Below are 16,783 nucleotides of genomic sequence, written 5' to 3' on the forward strand. Positions count from 1 at the left end.
TATCTAAAATATTTAAAAATATTTATCGCTTTCTTTTTTAATAAAATAATAATAAAAAAAAACAGATAATTTTGTGCTACACGCAAAGAATGCTTTTGCTGAAGTATCTAAAAATTTAACTAGATGCAAATCAGAAAATAATTTTGTTGGAAATAATTATTTTGATGGTCTAACAATTATTTTCGGATCTGTATCTAGCTAAATTTGTAGAGTGACATTTGAAATATACTATTTAATTATTCAGGTTTTGATGATCAATTCTAACCAAAATGTCTTTATTAATTTTGTTAAAAATAAAAATAGATATTAAAGCAAATAGCATGTCATGCGTCACTTCATATTTTAGCAAAATTTTCTTTTCTTCTAGATGTTCTTTCTTTCTCTCTATGTAAGTTTAAACAATCTATTTTTGTCTTTTTTTCTCGTTTTCGCATATCAAATTCTTAAATTCTTTATGGGAAAGCGAAACTCAATCGTAACATATGTGTTCGATGAGTTGCGTCGATCAATAATCACTTTTTAAAAAGTTCGATGCATCAAAAACAATTTGACTGAAATCATTTTGTCAAAGAATCTATCATCCTGGTAAATTCTTTCAATGGAACAAAAGTTTTGCATTATTTTTATAGACCTCGGTTTTCTTTTCCTTTGATCCATCGTCAATATTGTTCGGTATTGATGTGTGTTTGTCGGGGAAGTACACAAGGCGGGTCAACATCGAGACAATCGACGGAATCTGCTTTTTCGCGTGGAATTTCTCGTTCTGTGGCACATAGGATTGATACTTGATAGCGACACGGCGATTAACGAAGGTCATTATGGTGAGTAGATCGCGGCTACGTCCGTGAAGGTCCAGCTCTTCGCAGAGTGCCTGTATGAACCAGGAGCCAGTGTCCGGATTGCGCCACGAAAAAAAACCTGAAAATCGTAACGAGCGGTTTACTCTCAGACTGTAGTGGATTGATTTGCCTTTCCGATACTTAATGAGATACACTTTGCGCAGCCAAGATGCACGCAACGTTATCGGCAACGAGCTCTTAGTAAGGTGGATCAGCAAATGATACATGACTTATGATAATAGCAGGGATATAGGACATGGTAGAAATTTAAAACTCTAGAGATAAGTATAAAACTCTAGAGATATGTATATCGGGTATAAGCTGTACACGCGATGGTTAACGTGTACCTGCCTTTTCTAAGACGTTAAAATATGTAACCTGATTTTTTTTCAGACTATTAGAAAAATATGAAGCCTTCGAAAATGCAACAACCTATATGTATAAATAGGTGATAATAGTTCTTGTATCTTAACACATTAAGGATCGCTGGTCGATTTTTCGACCAAAAAAGTAGATCAACTTTGGGATGCGAAATTTTTGGCAAGTAGGTTCCTTAAGGGCATAGTAGCTTGTCATTAAAAGGATTTTAAATTTTGAGAAAAAAAATTTGTCTTGGTCCTTTAATGGGTTAATAACTCGCTTGCTTTAAAAAGATTTTTGGAATAAGAATAAAATGTATTTATTAAAGCTTATAGAGTTGTTAAAGATAGCAAAGGTATATACACTGTTAAATCTATAGTGTCAAATTTAATCTAAGGTGAGTCGCCACTGCTCCTAATCAATTATATCATTATTTTATACTAAAGCAATGGTTATATTTGACACTATGTCATGTCAATTTAACCTATGTAGTGTCAAATTGATACGATATAGTATCAAATTTAATTATCGTTTTAGTATAAAATAATGATATATAATATTTAGTAGGAGCAGTGACGACTCACCTTAGGTTAAGTTTAGCACTGTAAATTTAACAGTGTATATAGATTTACATCGCCAAGTTGACAGATTTGTTACGACTTCGAGATAACTCTGCAGTGTCTAATAAAAACTTGCAGCTTTCTAGGGCAATAAGTTTAAATTAATCTTAACTTTCCGCGCATATACGAGCAACCGCATATTCCTTGCTAATTGTGTTGCGCGGAACAGATATATTTTAACCTGAAATTACAAAGTTCGGTGTTACCTTAGTAGAGCACTTAAACTTCTTAGGAAAGCTGCGTACATTCTACATCTAGATGGCATCGAGTCTTAGACCTCACCTAATGGGCTGAGGATTAAGCGAAGTAATGTGAGATTAGAGATAACGACACTATACGCGAAACACGTTTAGAAAGTATTTATTTGATACTTGTAAGAAAATTATGTGAAAAGTTATTAAAGTCATTAGAGAATTATTATATGTATATTATATTTTATTTATTCGACGATTTTATTTATTAATCTTTATAGAACGAGAAGTCACTATAGTGGCGTTGAAGTAGTATCTATCATATTTTGAGACAAGAAATATAATGAAGTAATGAATTATGACAAATCTTACTTAAGGAAAAGCTGTAAGATTTAAAAAATAGATCCCTGTTTTCTAAAAGTTAATAAGTGATATCCATTTCTATTAAAATGTAGATTAATTTTAATTTCAGTCTAACTTACTTTTCACCTTTTTCTAAGAATTTATTGTTTTATCTTTTTCTAGAAATTAAAAAGACAAAAAGAGTAAGTTAAACCGTAACCGAGTAAGTTAATTAAAGTTAATCTACATAAATAGAAATAAATTGATTGAAACGAACATAAATCGTGATGTCCAATGACAGTGCAGAATCGTCCACAGTACAAAGACAATTACAGACTCTGAAGTTTCAACACAAATCGTAGTTCAGATGGAATAAACCTGAGTCACTGAAGTTAATTCTTGTAAATAGTTTTTGATCTCTTGCTATCTTAATCTATTTTTAATCTTGTTTGTATGGACTCTTAATAGCATTAATAACTATTAGTTCAAAATCAGATTATTCTCTTTCCCCCGTTTACATTACAGATTGGATTTGCCAGCGATTATTTAATCTGGGATTACTTCGCACGCGTTATAGACATACACGTCCGGATCTTGCTGTTCAATTATTTCGTCCCTTACTTCGCAATTCCATTGATCTTACCCCAATGAGACCTTATCATCGACATTGGCTCAAACACGTTGCGATCGATACGTCCTTTGCAAAGGTACTGAATACTACATTGGTCCAGCCACATTTCACCGCTGATTATTCGGTCAAAGACATTTTCAAGTTAGAGGGATCTATACGCTCGTTAATAAATCTTAACAATTGGACAGTTACGAGCAACATGAAGCATCGCGATGTAGAATTCGTTACATTTGAAAGGTTGCATTGTATAAGGATCGAAGCGTATTACAGGAAATACGTTGTTAGAATAGGCAAAAACTGCATTTGCATCTACTTACTATTCAAGAATATGTAAGAGAAATCGATTTCTTGATATATTCTGACAACGTGTTCTCCTTAAATGGCGTATACAGCGTGCGCCAGATTCTCACCATGGCTGTTTTTATCTAAGAATCTTACATACACTAATAGAGATAATTCTCCTATAAAAATCCAAATAGCGATTGTTCTTAAAATATAAATAATTAAAAATATAAAAATCTTTTAACATTATTTACAGATAACGAAGTATCATTTTTTTATTTTATAACTTTAGATGGGTTTTTTATTTATAAAATTTAATTATAAGTTTAATTTTAGTAATATTTTATATTAAATATTAAAAATTATTGAAAAAGATCTTTATCAAACTTTTGTATGAAGCCTAGGATTGAATTTCTTTATTGTTAGTTATCAGTATCGCTGAACATGACAATCTGTCCGAATAATTGATAATTTACAATTAATTAGCAATTTCGGAGAATATCCGGGCGCAATATGCATTAAGCGCTAATAATAACACATGTGACGCAAATCACGTGTCGTGAACATCTTAGCGCTAACCGGATATACACGTGCTCGATGATGTATTAACCATACGTTCATTTCCATAGCGAAGTGTTAAATGCACGTTTACTATCACCATCGGTATGTTAACTATGCGCTTATCTCCTACGTGGCATATTAATGATGCCTTTAGCGAGCCAGGTGTTATCCGCGAATTCAGCACCACCTACATTATTAACAATACGTCCACTTCCTGCTGCATATAAGCGTCACATATACGCACACGCATTAACAAGTAATCTTCTTTGGGATATTAATAGCGTGACCACAGCGTGCTATGTTTATTATACGATGCATCTAGAGTTACCAGTCATACTCTTTTTAAATTTTAATAAAATTTCTGGTCATTAATTAAAATTTTATACTTACACGGAGAGAATTATCTTTTAAAATTCAGAAAATTTTTTCTTAGAGTTTACCCTAAAAATATGGTAGTTGTGGTACAATACAATATTTTAAAGATTTTTTAACATGTACTTCAGTAAAATTAATCAAACTTATTTTATATTTTATTGTAGTTTCATTAACGAATGGGAGAAATTTACATAAAATTCTTCGAAATACAATGTTGTTCCAGAACTACCATATTTTCAGGGTAAACTTTAAGAAAAAATTCTCTCCGTGTATAAAATGGTATTATAATAATAAGAATTGTTAATAAAAATTATGTTATAGAAATTTTCTTTTATTAAATATCTACATATAATGCATAAAAAATCCTTCTCCTTCCGCCCCTGCATAATCATCTCTTTTTTAAAAAGTGTACTCTTTTCTTGTGATTCAGATAAGGTAACCTATATGCAACTATTACTAATTGCTAATATTTTACCTCGCGAGAAAACCGAGATTCTTTCAGACTGTTTGAAAAATCCAATTACTCGTTTGCTGCGATTATTGTCGGAATTACTCCAAATATATTGAAATAAATCCACTATGCAATCAGTGCATGCACGTTCGTAATAATCATTAATAATCATTGCGAAATGCGTAAATACGTTGGGACATCATTGGGGTTTTATCTGCGCCTCATTTTAATGAACTCACATTCAATCCGCGGATATTAACTCGAATTTGATTTCGACTGCAAGCACGCGATTATGGCAGGTGCAAAAAAATGTTTGCGGTTGAAAAGCAACGTGAACCATTATCTGCTCGATATACATATCTTCTGTTTCTATTATAAACAATTTCTGTTTATCGGGCTCGGTTAATACGATGGACGAGGCGTATCCGCAAACATCATTCTGTAAAGAGAACATACTCGTATTACATAATTCTGTTTACCCTCTTTAATCGATAGACATTTAAGGTAGATGAGTAAAGTTGCGAATAGTCAAGTAAATTTTGCGGCGATATTTCTATATAAGTAAACTACTTGCGGCTATCCAAAATGTATATTTCAAAATGGAAGATATTAATGCATAATTAGTAACTTTTGGATATTTTTATTATAAATTCAGTAAGAAGATAATTTTCTCTAAATTCTATTTGAACGTATATCATATTTATGCACACGTATGTATAATAGCATATCTGAAAGAGAAGCTTTTATTTACGAGGAATTTAATTGTAATTCACACCACGTGCAAATGTCATTTTCATAAACGAGATACGAGCGCTTTGGTACCAAAGTACTAATTTCGGTGGACGCAATTTGTGATTATCTGAGTTATCTCGCTGACAATCGACGGATATTTTTCATTAATCCAATCCCGCAGAATTGACATCGCGCGGTACGCTTTGCTGCTATGTGAAATTCTCACACGGAAACCTGCCAACGCATTTGTTGGTTTGCCGAGTTTCGATGTATCCTTTTTTTTTCCAGTTTCCTCGGTTTTTTGCGAATTGTCACGCTGCAGCTCGCATTCGCAATAAATCACCAGAACTGCGATCGTAACAAAGTTCGCGCTATTCGATTCCGAATTTAGGCGAATCTCAGTCAAGAGTTTGCAATATTTCTTTCGGAACCTTCTGTGATATTCTCACGCATATTGTCAATGCGTTTCCGTTAGATTTGTGAAGTTTGAGTTATCGCACAGTTCCTTCCAGAATTGTGCTTAGGGCGTTATCTTCTACTTGGCCAATAGTATATAGCGAAAATATAAAAGGAAGTTCTCTCTCTCTCTTTAGCGTACAAAGAAATTTTTTTAATAAAAGAGGAACGAGGCATTGAGATCTAGATTGGGTCGTGATAATCATCTCTTTTTTAAAAACGATCTTCTATTAAAATATTTCTATAAAATATATGTCACAAAGAATACAAAGTTATTTATTATTAACAAGGTGTTTAATACGTTTTATAACTTTGATTTATTGTTACACTTTTTATAATTTATATATATAATTAAATGCAATTTTGTGTGATTATATAAATATACCAAATATTTATATTGTATAAATAATTACACTTGCATATCGAGATAATTACATCGATCATATATGTACAATGTAATATAAGTTCTATATATTCGAACAACACAATTTATAATTGTAAAATTATTAATAGATGTGATAATTGTAGATTTATTAATTGTTTTAGAATTATTTTGGAATAATCATATATTTTATCATTAAGAAAAAGCTATAGTGTTATATTTTTAATTCATTATTATAATTATCCTCTGTCGATGGTTTATCGTAATATTACGGTTAATACTCTACTAAGTATCTAAGTATTATCTTTTTTATATTATATTTCTCATTCTTATAAATAATTTTGTATTTACAAGAAAGGAAAATGAAATTAATTTTCAATTGTTTTCTGTTTGAAAGTCTGCAATTCAGATTACGCTTTATCTAAAAATGTATCTACTTATTTGTAGGAACAGTTGACGAAAATATTTTAAATATGGTGAAAATACTTTAAATTATAGTGCCAGGGTTGTTAGCGGTCAGGGAAAATCGGAAAAAGTCCGAGAATTAAATAATGGCTCTAAGAAAATCCAGGAAAACCAGAAAAAGTCAAAGAATGCAGGAATTCATTAACCTAAATAAAAGTAAATTATTGTAACACTATTTCTGAATTTAAACTTTATTTCTTAAAACATTGTTAAATAGAATTTTTCAAATTATTTGAAAAAGTTGTTTTTTCAATTTTACTGGAACTCGCTTGCATGGAAAGTCGGACGTCCCTCGGCAGGGGGAGAGGTGGGATGGAACTCGTTTCGCATAGAAAGTCGTGTCTCTCTAGGCAGGGGGGAGGTAGAGTGAAACTCGCTTCGCGTAGAAAGTCATGCGTCTTTAGACAGGAAAAAGAAATGGGATGGACCTCGTTTCGCGTGAAAAGTCTGATGCTCCCAGACAAGTCGAGCGCGGAGTAGTTCTTAATATTGTATAAAGCAGAAATAAGATGTTACTTTTTTTGTTAATAGCTTTTTAACGATTAACGGCCACCACCTAAAACCTATTGGAGGTCACTCAGGATCATGACCTTGACAACATATGTCAAGGTGACGATCGTCGGCGATTGCTACCCTTTTCTACAGTTTTATCTTTATTTTTATTCAGCTCCTTTTAAGTTCTATTCAAGGAAAACTTTACAAACTTTATTAGTCATAAAAATACTATATTTTTATGACTATTTTTACTGATGTGTTACATATCCAGTCATATTAATTACATATTTTATTTGATTCGGGAATTGGCTAAGAGACTTAAAACAGACATTTATCTCCTGGTTAATGGATATATGAGAAAAATATAAACTCGAAAGAAAGAACAATGTTTCTACATCGAGCGATGTAAACGGAGATGAAAAAGGAGCGAAAAAATGTATCACGATGTGAAACTTGGCTACGAATGGCCAGGAACGCTTTAAAATAGTCGTTTGAACAAGCTTGGATGATATCCAACTTCAGTTACAAAACTTCCTGCTCTAAAAAAAGTCAATATTTATTTCGTATCGATATCTTAGAAATTGCAGAAACTATTATTTACATCTCGATGCACTCCCGTTTCTTACAGCAGCAATAATAAACCGATATACATTGTTTTACACATGAGAAATGTTCTTAAAAATATTTTCTTTGTTTTTATATCGAGGAATATAGATACGCGATAAAAACGCGTGCGACGTATTTATGGATTCATTGTAAGTGCAATATTCTCGTCATTTTTTATAAGACAGTTTTTTGTGGTGACAATTTTTGCTGAAAAATTTTATTGTTTTAAATATGCCCAGAATTTTGTTTTACATGAATTTACTTATTTTTTGTGTCTAATTTTTTAGAACTTTTTGCAACTTTGAATAAAAATTGCCAAAAAATAAACTAATGGCGAATTCGATTGGAAGCACTAGTGCGTCCAATCGAATTCGCTATAAGAAAAAAAAATTATTCTTCGTTCGATTTATATTTTACTATATACATAGTAATATATAACACGTTATAACTTTAAATTTTATTTAATAAAATAAATTTGTATTTGTAAATTCTTTAATTTAAATAATGAAGGTACAATTATTTATCGAAGTCTAGATTTAGTTATTGAATAAAGGCTTTGGAACGACGTTCGACAAAAGGAAAATCTCGAATAACGGGAGAACGTTAAACGTTTCAATGTATTCGTATACCGTTAGTATATGTTATATCGAGCTATTGTAATCGTATTTAGGTTGAATCCTAGATGCAGTTCGATTCGAGACAGTATTACGAGCGCATGTATCGATTTATCAGTTGACTGATTGACGTTCTCGCTAGACAGCGCGTTGTTGTACCCCGTTGGTGTACACCACTATCAACACAAATTCTCGCACTCCATTAGCAACAGCAAGTCAAATGTTTGTACGCGAGCGGAAACCGCGGGAAAATGTACGCGTCGTATTATATGGGCGTTGTCGCCGATGTTCGCGCAACGAATTCGATTTTAGAGACCTCTCTTTAACAAGCGATTTCCAGCTGGATTAAACACAAAGATACGCGTTGGAATCGTTGAAAACGGTTGTATTATTGAGATTCTACTGAGATTTGGTGTAAGCTCTTCATGATGAAGAATACACGGATAGAACGAGTTTGCTGAAATTTAGGCAAATACAGATCTAAAAATAACATTGTTATTACACAAAATTTTACCCTTTTTTGCAATACGAATGTAAATAATCATTTCCGACATATTTTTTCTTGCTGAATACGAATCTGTTGACAAAATTTGGTTAGCACGTTACAATTTTGAGAAAAATGACGTAAAAAAGCAAAAAATGGCGATTTCATAGGTATAGAGTCTTTACTGTGGCATGGGTACTAATTTTTTTTAAATTTTATCAATGCAAAAATATCAACTTTTAGCTTTAAAATGCATTTTGAATTGTTTTAATATGATTTTCCGTTTTCGAAATACTATCGATTTAAAAATAGTTCTTTTCTTTTATTGTAATATAATACATATATTATTTTTTAAATTAATATATTTTAAAAATAAAGAATTATGTCGAAACGAAATGTATTTTAAAATATATTTTAAAGCTAAAAGTCAATACTTTTATCTAGAGTTAATAAAATTTAGAAAAAAACATTTGGTATCGGTTCTACAGAGTCATGTAGACCTTGAAAAAAATCATATTTTGTCTCTTTGAGGCTATTTTTCTCAAAATTGTGACGTATCATATTTTATTAACGGATTCGTATTCAGCAGACAAAAATACATCGGAAATAACTATTTACATTTATGTTGCAAAACGATGTTGGACAGTGTAGTTCATCAAAATAATTTTTCATCAAAATAATTATGTAGGAAACTGAAGCATGATGAGCAATGCCGTAAAAAGTTTTAATATTCTATCTACTAGTGAGCGTCCTACATAATTATTTTTATAGTCCAACAAAATTATTTTCACATCTGTATCTAGTTAAATTTATAAATATACTTTAAACCCGTTATTCTTTCCGTTATTCTTTTCCTCTTGAGAATTGATATCAGGAAATCTTGGATGTTTATATTAAATCTTGGATGTGTTTATTATACATGCAAGAAATTATAAATAGAGCGAAGCAATCAAGCACACAATGATTGGTATAATAATTGGAAATTTCAAAGAGCAGCTGGATCATATTGAAGGTATTGAGTTGCAAATAATATTGGTTTATATTCATTAACGAGTTTCGGTCGGCATGGAAGCAGAGAAGCGTTAGGAGGCGAGGTGTAATCGAGGAATTGGCGTAGATTACCTATATATCACACGGTCGTACCATTCGCGAAGCCTGCATTATTTAGAATAAGCAGCTTATGATGCTATAGAATCTCGGACGTGTGCCAGAAGAAGAAGCTTAATTCGTATTCGCTATATCCGTTTATTGTTTAGTGTAATCGAGTATATATGTATCTCGTTAATTCTTGATATCTTCTGCTCGGCGGAGTATGAAAACTGGTACTGAAACGCATTTCAATGCAATTATCGTTGGGAATTTGAGAACTGTTAGGAAGGTGTCGCAACGAACACAAAGCACAATAAGAAATACAAAGGAGAATGCTAGAGAATGATACGTAACATACACGTGCAAAAAATGCAAGCGCGTCGATTTAAGGGCGGGTTCTTTTGGAGAGTAAATGCAATTTTTTTTAGACCAAAATTGGTAGACATTTTGTAACTTTTTATATTTTATTAATAACGTTGAGTGTAGACTTCATTGCAATTAAATTCTATAAATTAGGGTTTTTTCTATACTTTTCTATCAAAAACATAATGATTCTTAGTTAGTTAACGGAGCTCATTGATTCTCCACCGAAAAATACTGTTCTCTCTGTTCTCTTTCACGTCCAACTTTACAGACTCGAACAATTTCATCTTATATGTATGAGTTCGACAAGTATAATTTATCTTGTATCTTTGTAAATATTTTCAATATATTTACGTTACACGTACTAATGATGGTTGCCTAAGGCTTGAAATTTGAGTAAACATCCTCATTAGCGAGTATCATATACAAGGCCATTCATTATTTGCCTACCTTTATTCAAGCGGTAAGCATCATTATTTTTTCAACCGTTCTTTATTATCCGAATTTATATCGTGCTATAACATACTGCACATGTAATCCATACTTCCATATTTTTTTCTAACTATAACATGTAATGATAAAAAATAATCAGGTATCGTTTCAGGTTGATTGATTTGTTATCAACAGAATAATTAATCGTAATTTATTTGTTAGTAGCAGAGAAAAAGAATATAAATTTATACAATCCGTTTTTCTGCGATTTCACATCGTGAATATAAAAAAATTGCTTCGAATATATTAATTATATTAATTTTTTATCTAAACTTTTTGTCTGTCTCTTTTTTTTTATTCCGTAGGAAGCTCTATTAATCTTCGCTACTCTGATATATCTACAGGCTATTTTTGATAAATATAGTTTGTTCAACTTGCATCTTGATATAAATCACGATAATCTCATTTATGTAATTATAATTTCTTATCATCAAAGTTTCAAACGGATATCAGGAAAAGCTTACTTCAGTAAATTGAATGGGAAAATATATTCCATGACTGGATTATCCGCATGCGACATTCCTATAACTCTTCGTCACACTGTTTTGAAGCACCACTTTCGTTCAGATTCCCTGCATTATCTTGGGACGGGCTATTTTGAAATAGAGCTTACGTGTGCATTTATGCGCGGTAGCAGCTACTTGTGGTACCCGTTTGTTCGTATAAAGTAATTCAGAATTATCGTCTGCTTCCTCTTTTAAATTTCTACATTTATGTACTCGTGAGACAAATGAAACGAAACTAATTATTAACTTATTTAAAAAATGTGTGAGACGTAAAGATAGAGCAGTAAGATATTTAAAATATCTCTCGTAAATTATGAAGAGAAATTATGAATAACATAATTCTTTGTTCACTTATTGTAGTTATAAGTAGAAGCAAATGAGCAAGAACTTACCATTTGGACAAGATTAAATTTTTTTAACCTAGTGATTACACATCGATTAAGAAATATGCACTCACAATCGGTTTATTGAATGCAACTTACTTTCTAAGCCTTAATCTTTTTCTTATAAACTATTTATACACATACACCTTATAATTCAAAATATATGAAGAGCAGAATTCCAAAATACATTTCGTCCAAAATTTCATTTTTTAAGTTAGAGAGACGGCGTAGTATTCAGTGTTGAAAGACTTATATTATAAGCTACTCTGAGATGTTCAGAAAGCATTTTTTCATTATTAATTTATATGCTGAAAAAACATGAACATTTCAAAGTACATTACGTTTTTTAACTATAGAGACAAACAAAATGTATTTGTTTAACATTTTTAGCAATTGTTTAGTACTCTTGTTTAATATTTCACATCTTACTGATTGGCATATTGTCATTTTCTGTAAAGTACGTAATTTTCTTATGAGTGAAGTTTCTTTCTTTCTCGTTTTCTGAAATTCTCGTTTTACAAATTTTGGACAAAACGCATTTTGAAAGTCTGCTTCTCATATAATCTCTTTGAACGCATGCTTCTAATCTTTGAATACTTATATCGTTTAACGAATTAAGTCCAGTTTACGTTATAGAAATTTTTGGTTCAGTAATTTCTTTGCCGGCATTTACGAATAATAGAAAAGTGAATAAATATTCTGTAACCCCTATACTTACGTATACTATCTATACATACCGTCGTAAGTAGAGTACGCGACCAAGATATCTGCATAGGCTGGTATACTGTATTTGAACATATCACTCTTTATACTATCTGTCTGATGAACAAATGTCACTCCATTGTCCAATTGCGTCCCGCGACATGCCTGCGGAAAAGAAAAATGTGCACATGAGCGACGATACTAGATTTTCTCGGCACGTAAAAGATGCATGGACCCGCGACAGTGAGGGAGATTTCCTCCATGCAAAAACGTCCAGTGAATTGTTTAAAATGCTTTAACGTGACATCATAATCCGCGCGATTCGCGAGATTATTAAAACGCTCACGAAACGAGAGATGTGCAATATCTACGTGCACGGCCGCAATCGCCGTGCAATACAGGTCCGAATTCTGGCTACGTTAATGCAATTCTTTATGTAGTGTCGTTTTTATATATTCCGTTGCAACATATACAAATATATGTATACGCACGTACATATAATATATAAAAATATATATAAAATGTAATAATTTGTATTTATATCTCACTGTACTCTGTATTCTTGTTGTGTTTAACACATAAAAATCGATTTGCAGTGTGAGTTGTTATCGGCTATTCAGTTACATAAACACGAAACTACATAAACATGAAAAAGAGTTGCAGTAGCGCAGATATTATAAAACACGATAAAACATTTAGCTCTCCGATAGCGATATTTAATCCATGGTTGTAATATTATCAACAAAAATATCGAAACAACATTCTGTTACATTATCAACTTCAATATCTCCCTTTCGATTTTTGAATCTAACTCATATTATTTTTAATCACATATCTGCAAGAATTAATAGTAATTAATTCTTCTTCCGACAATCTGTTTTTTTTTAATACGGAGTAAATGTTGTTTACGGAAATTATTAAACTATAATAACTGATACATATATTTCTTGTGTCATTTTAATACTTGTCATTAAATGAATGTCAAAGGCTTCAGAAAAATTGATAAGCAGAGCAGTTTCTTTTTTAGTAGCTTTATTTCTTCTGATAAAAATTGTACATCTTGCAGTAAGAATACGGCACAATGGCCGTTTGATATATTAAAGAGCTAAATGTTCAATGGCCGGCAGCCAAGTGCTGCAATTGCTTCTCTTTGGAAAGGTAAACTCGTAATAGAATGTACGAGACAATTACACGCAGATCTATCGATGTTTACAGCGTCGTTAACGAAAGACGAGCAGCTTGAACGGAAGCGCAGCAAGAAATACGGAAGCTACTTACTTGAGGCTACCGTGGCTGCACACAGCTTTCAAGTATACAGAAAATGACATTAGTTTCGATAGATAAACACGACCAGAATTTGTGCGTCTTTGCCAATTTACATTGTTCGAAAATTCCAATAATCTCATCTGCGTATAACTTCTATACTATAACTCTTTCCATGTTGTTAAAATTTCAAATGGGTATCAATCGAATCATTGCTCGGGCAACTCGCAATTGATTAGCTACGTTTATATAGATACGAATTAGTTATATGTTTACACATTGAGAGAACACGTGTCTGGATTTGCTTTCGAGATAATTGGCATTTTGGTATGACCTTTGCTTGGACCTTTTGGTATGAATCTAAAATTATAATTGAATCTTGTGAATTACTATCCGTTAGGATCCTCGAATGCACGCGCATTCGAGACACGAAACCAAATTATTAATCATTTCAATCGTTACGAGCGCTAACTTTATCGAGCTCATTTATCCCCGTTCCGCTTTATCTTTGGGATCATCGATCCTCTAACTCTATTTGGGACGAAAGCAGTAATTTCGAAAGATATCCGGCAAGTTGGCCTTCCGATCCTTTTTCTTTCATAGCAAACTAAATTACAATCATTGTCGGAATAGTTGTTCTTGATTGATCGTCCCTCCACAATCTTCGCAATTGTCTGGCGACTAGTATATTAATCAACGATTTTGAACGATCAAAAGCTATATAAGTCGATTATTATATATTAACTGCTAGTTAATTATTATATATTAATTAACTGCTTTATCTTAATATTTTAAGTTTTAAAATTGAATTATTTTAATTTTATTTTATTTCAATTTAAATATTAAAGTTAGGAACGATTTCTCGTTTTTCAGTATAAATATTTCATAATATATATATTTCTGTTTCATTCGTATTTTTCAAAATAGGTAAAAATTAAATAATTCTATTCGTGTAATTCTAATAAAGGTGCAATTTTTACTTTCGCGACCGGGAATCGTTTTATTTCTATAATTTCTTATGCATTTTTCTTCATGGAAATCGAAAATTATTATAATAATGACGCTACACTCAAAGAAAAATTGGTACACATTGAAATAAAGAATAAAATCCTCATTCATATTGTTACGAATTTGCTGTGTTGTCAGGTTTGCCACAAAACTGGAAATCAGGGATATCAGGGAAATGTCTGGGAAATTGAAAACGGTCAGGGAAATTAAAGAAAAATCAAAGAAAAAAAAATTTTCTACAAAATTGAACTTCTTGATTTTAAATAAGTTTAACATGCATATATCACACCTTCGTAGTTTGGAAATACTACCATTTTAACAATTAAATGCAGCAGTAACATTAATAGGAATTACATTGCTATGTTAAATTGCGCCCTCAACAAAATATTATATTTGATTGGTTTCCAAATCAGAACGAAAATGTATAATTATTGGAATTTAGGAAATATTATGGAATTTTTTTGGAAATCAGAGAAAAGTCATAAAATTTTAAGATGAGGAATTTATGATAACTCTGATTGTGCTTCAATCATTTAAAAAAACGAATTCAGAGAGTTGTTGATCTAACTCTAAATTAATTTTTAATGCCCGTTTCCATCAATGTAGATTAACCTTAATTTCGGCTAAACTTACTCTTCATCTTTTTCTAATTTTTAAAACTAGAAAAGAACGAAGAGTATAAAGTTGAACCGAGATTAAAGTTAACCTATAATACATTGGTGGAAATGGACTTAAATGATTGAAGCGTAACTATCAGCAATTTTGACGGTGTGAATAAGAACCTTATTTTAATATACTAATTTTTTCTTGAATGTAACATCATTGTTATAATAATTTTTGGTTTTCCTGAAGAAAAATATATTTAAAAAATATAGAAATGAAATGATGCCCAAACGATCGCGAAAATAGTTATACCCTCCTTTATAGTTTATATTTCGCAATGTGAAATAGTACTACTTATATCTTGTTTTTTTTCCATGTCACTTGAATGCATATACGCGCATACAAATGTGACGCGTGCGAATATAAGAACGATAATAACGTACTTGAAGAAGAATGCGTGTTTTCCACGTTTTTGCCCTGTTTAAAATATTTAAGTATTCGGCCGACTCAACATATGCACATCGAGCGACGTGGAAAGCGAGCATGACGGAAATACTCACGGACAAAAAAGGAAAGCGAAGAAAAACAAAGGGAGAAAAAATAACAAATGTATAGAATATTGCGCGACACGAATAGCTTCGCTCGGCACTTTTTAATTCGGCCAGTGGCGAAATCCCCGAAACGATGCACGCGCTCGCATTACTTTCGGAATTATGCAAATAACAGTTTTTGCCGTTGTTCTCTTTCTCCGGCAAGGATGGACGGAGAGTAATCTTAATTACTGCAGCGTTTCTAGCGCGCGAACAGTTTCCATTACATCGCAGAATGCACATATTTCATTGGCTGCGCCCGCTAAAAACCCGACGGTGCACTAATGTGCGCGAGCCCGCAAATCCCTCGGAGATCGTCGTGAGGCAGATAAATGGGGAGTGTCTCTAAATGGAAAACGATCTCAGTAGGATTATGCTCGGGAAAGAATTAGATCTAGCATGGCATTGTTGTCGGAATTATAACACGGCTGCGTCAACCTGATCGTTTTTGAAACGCGGATCGTCGCAATTACACGTCATTTCCGTTGCAGCGAGAAAGGAATGCGGATGTCCTATTTACAGTTGACTTCCTCTTTCTGTAATTCGCGAAACGGCCATCCATTTCTGTATCATCAGTTTTGACGTCATCTATTCCCATCCATTAGATCGTAAGTAATTACAAAAATTTAGAAGAAAACTTTGCCTCTGCAGTTTTAATGAAAATATGCGAATAATGGACACCAAAACGGTTATATTTATATTATAACTTGTTTCTTGAAGAAATGGAGAGAAACGTAAGTTAAAATATCTCTTTCATTTTTTAATAATGAGTCAAATTAAAATCAAAAGTTAAATAAGTTAAATATAATCGGTTTCAAATATTATTAATTAAAGTGTGTATACATATAATTTAAATTTTATTTTCAATAAACTATTTATAATAAAATTAGGTATATAT

General features: G+C 31.9%; 1 protein-coding gene across 2 annotated transcripts in view; it reads right to left on the reverse strand.

Annotated features, from left to right (window-relative positions):
- Positions 1 to 532: 532 nt before the first annotated feature.
- The window catches only part of LOC108722008 (caspase-1), a 39,304-nt gene continuing 23,053 nt past the window's right edge, over positions 533 to 16,783 (reverse strand). The window contains exons 4-5 of one of the 2 annotated variants that reach the window (XM_018446890.1): positions 12,457 to 12,586; positions 533 to 918 (exon numbers count right to left, since the gene is read on the reverse strand). In XM_018446890.1, the coding sequence (XP_018302392.1) occupies positions 596 to 918; positions 12,457 to 12,586 (453 nt within the window). In that variant the 3' untranslated portion in view covers positions 533 to 595. Of the gene's footprint in view, positions 919 to 5,012; positions 5,092 to 12,456; positions 12,587 to 16,783 lie in introns of those variants that run through there. The other variant, XM_018446891.1, reaches the window with a different exon arrangement.

This window comes from Mycetomoellerius zeteki, unplaced genomic scaffold (genome assembly GCF_001594055.1).
Source record: "Mycetomoellerius zeteki isolate Tzet28-1 unplaced genomic scaffold, Tzet1.0 scaffold19, whole genome shotgun sequence".
Classification (NCBI taxonomy): Eukaryota; Metazoa; Arthropoda; class Insecta; order Hymenoptera; family Formicidae; genus Mycetomoellerius; species Mycetomoellerius zeteki.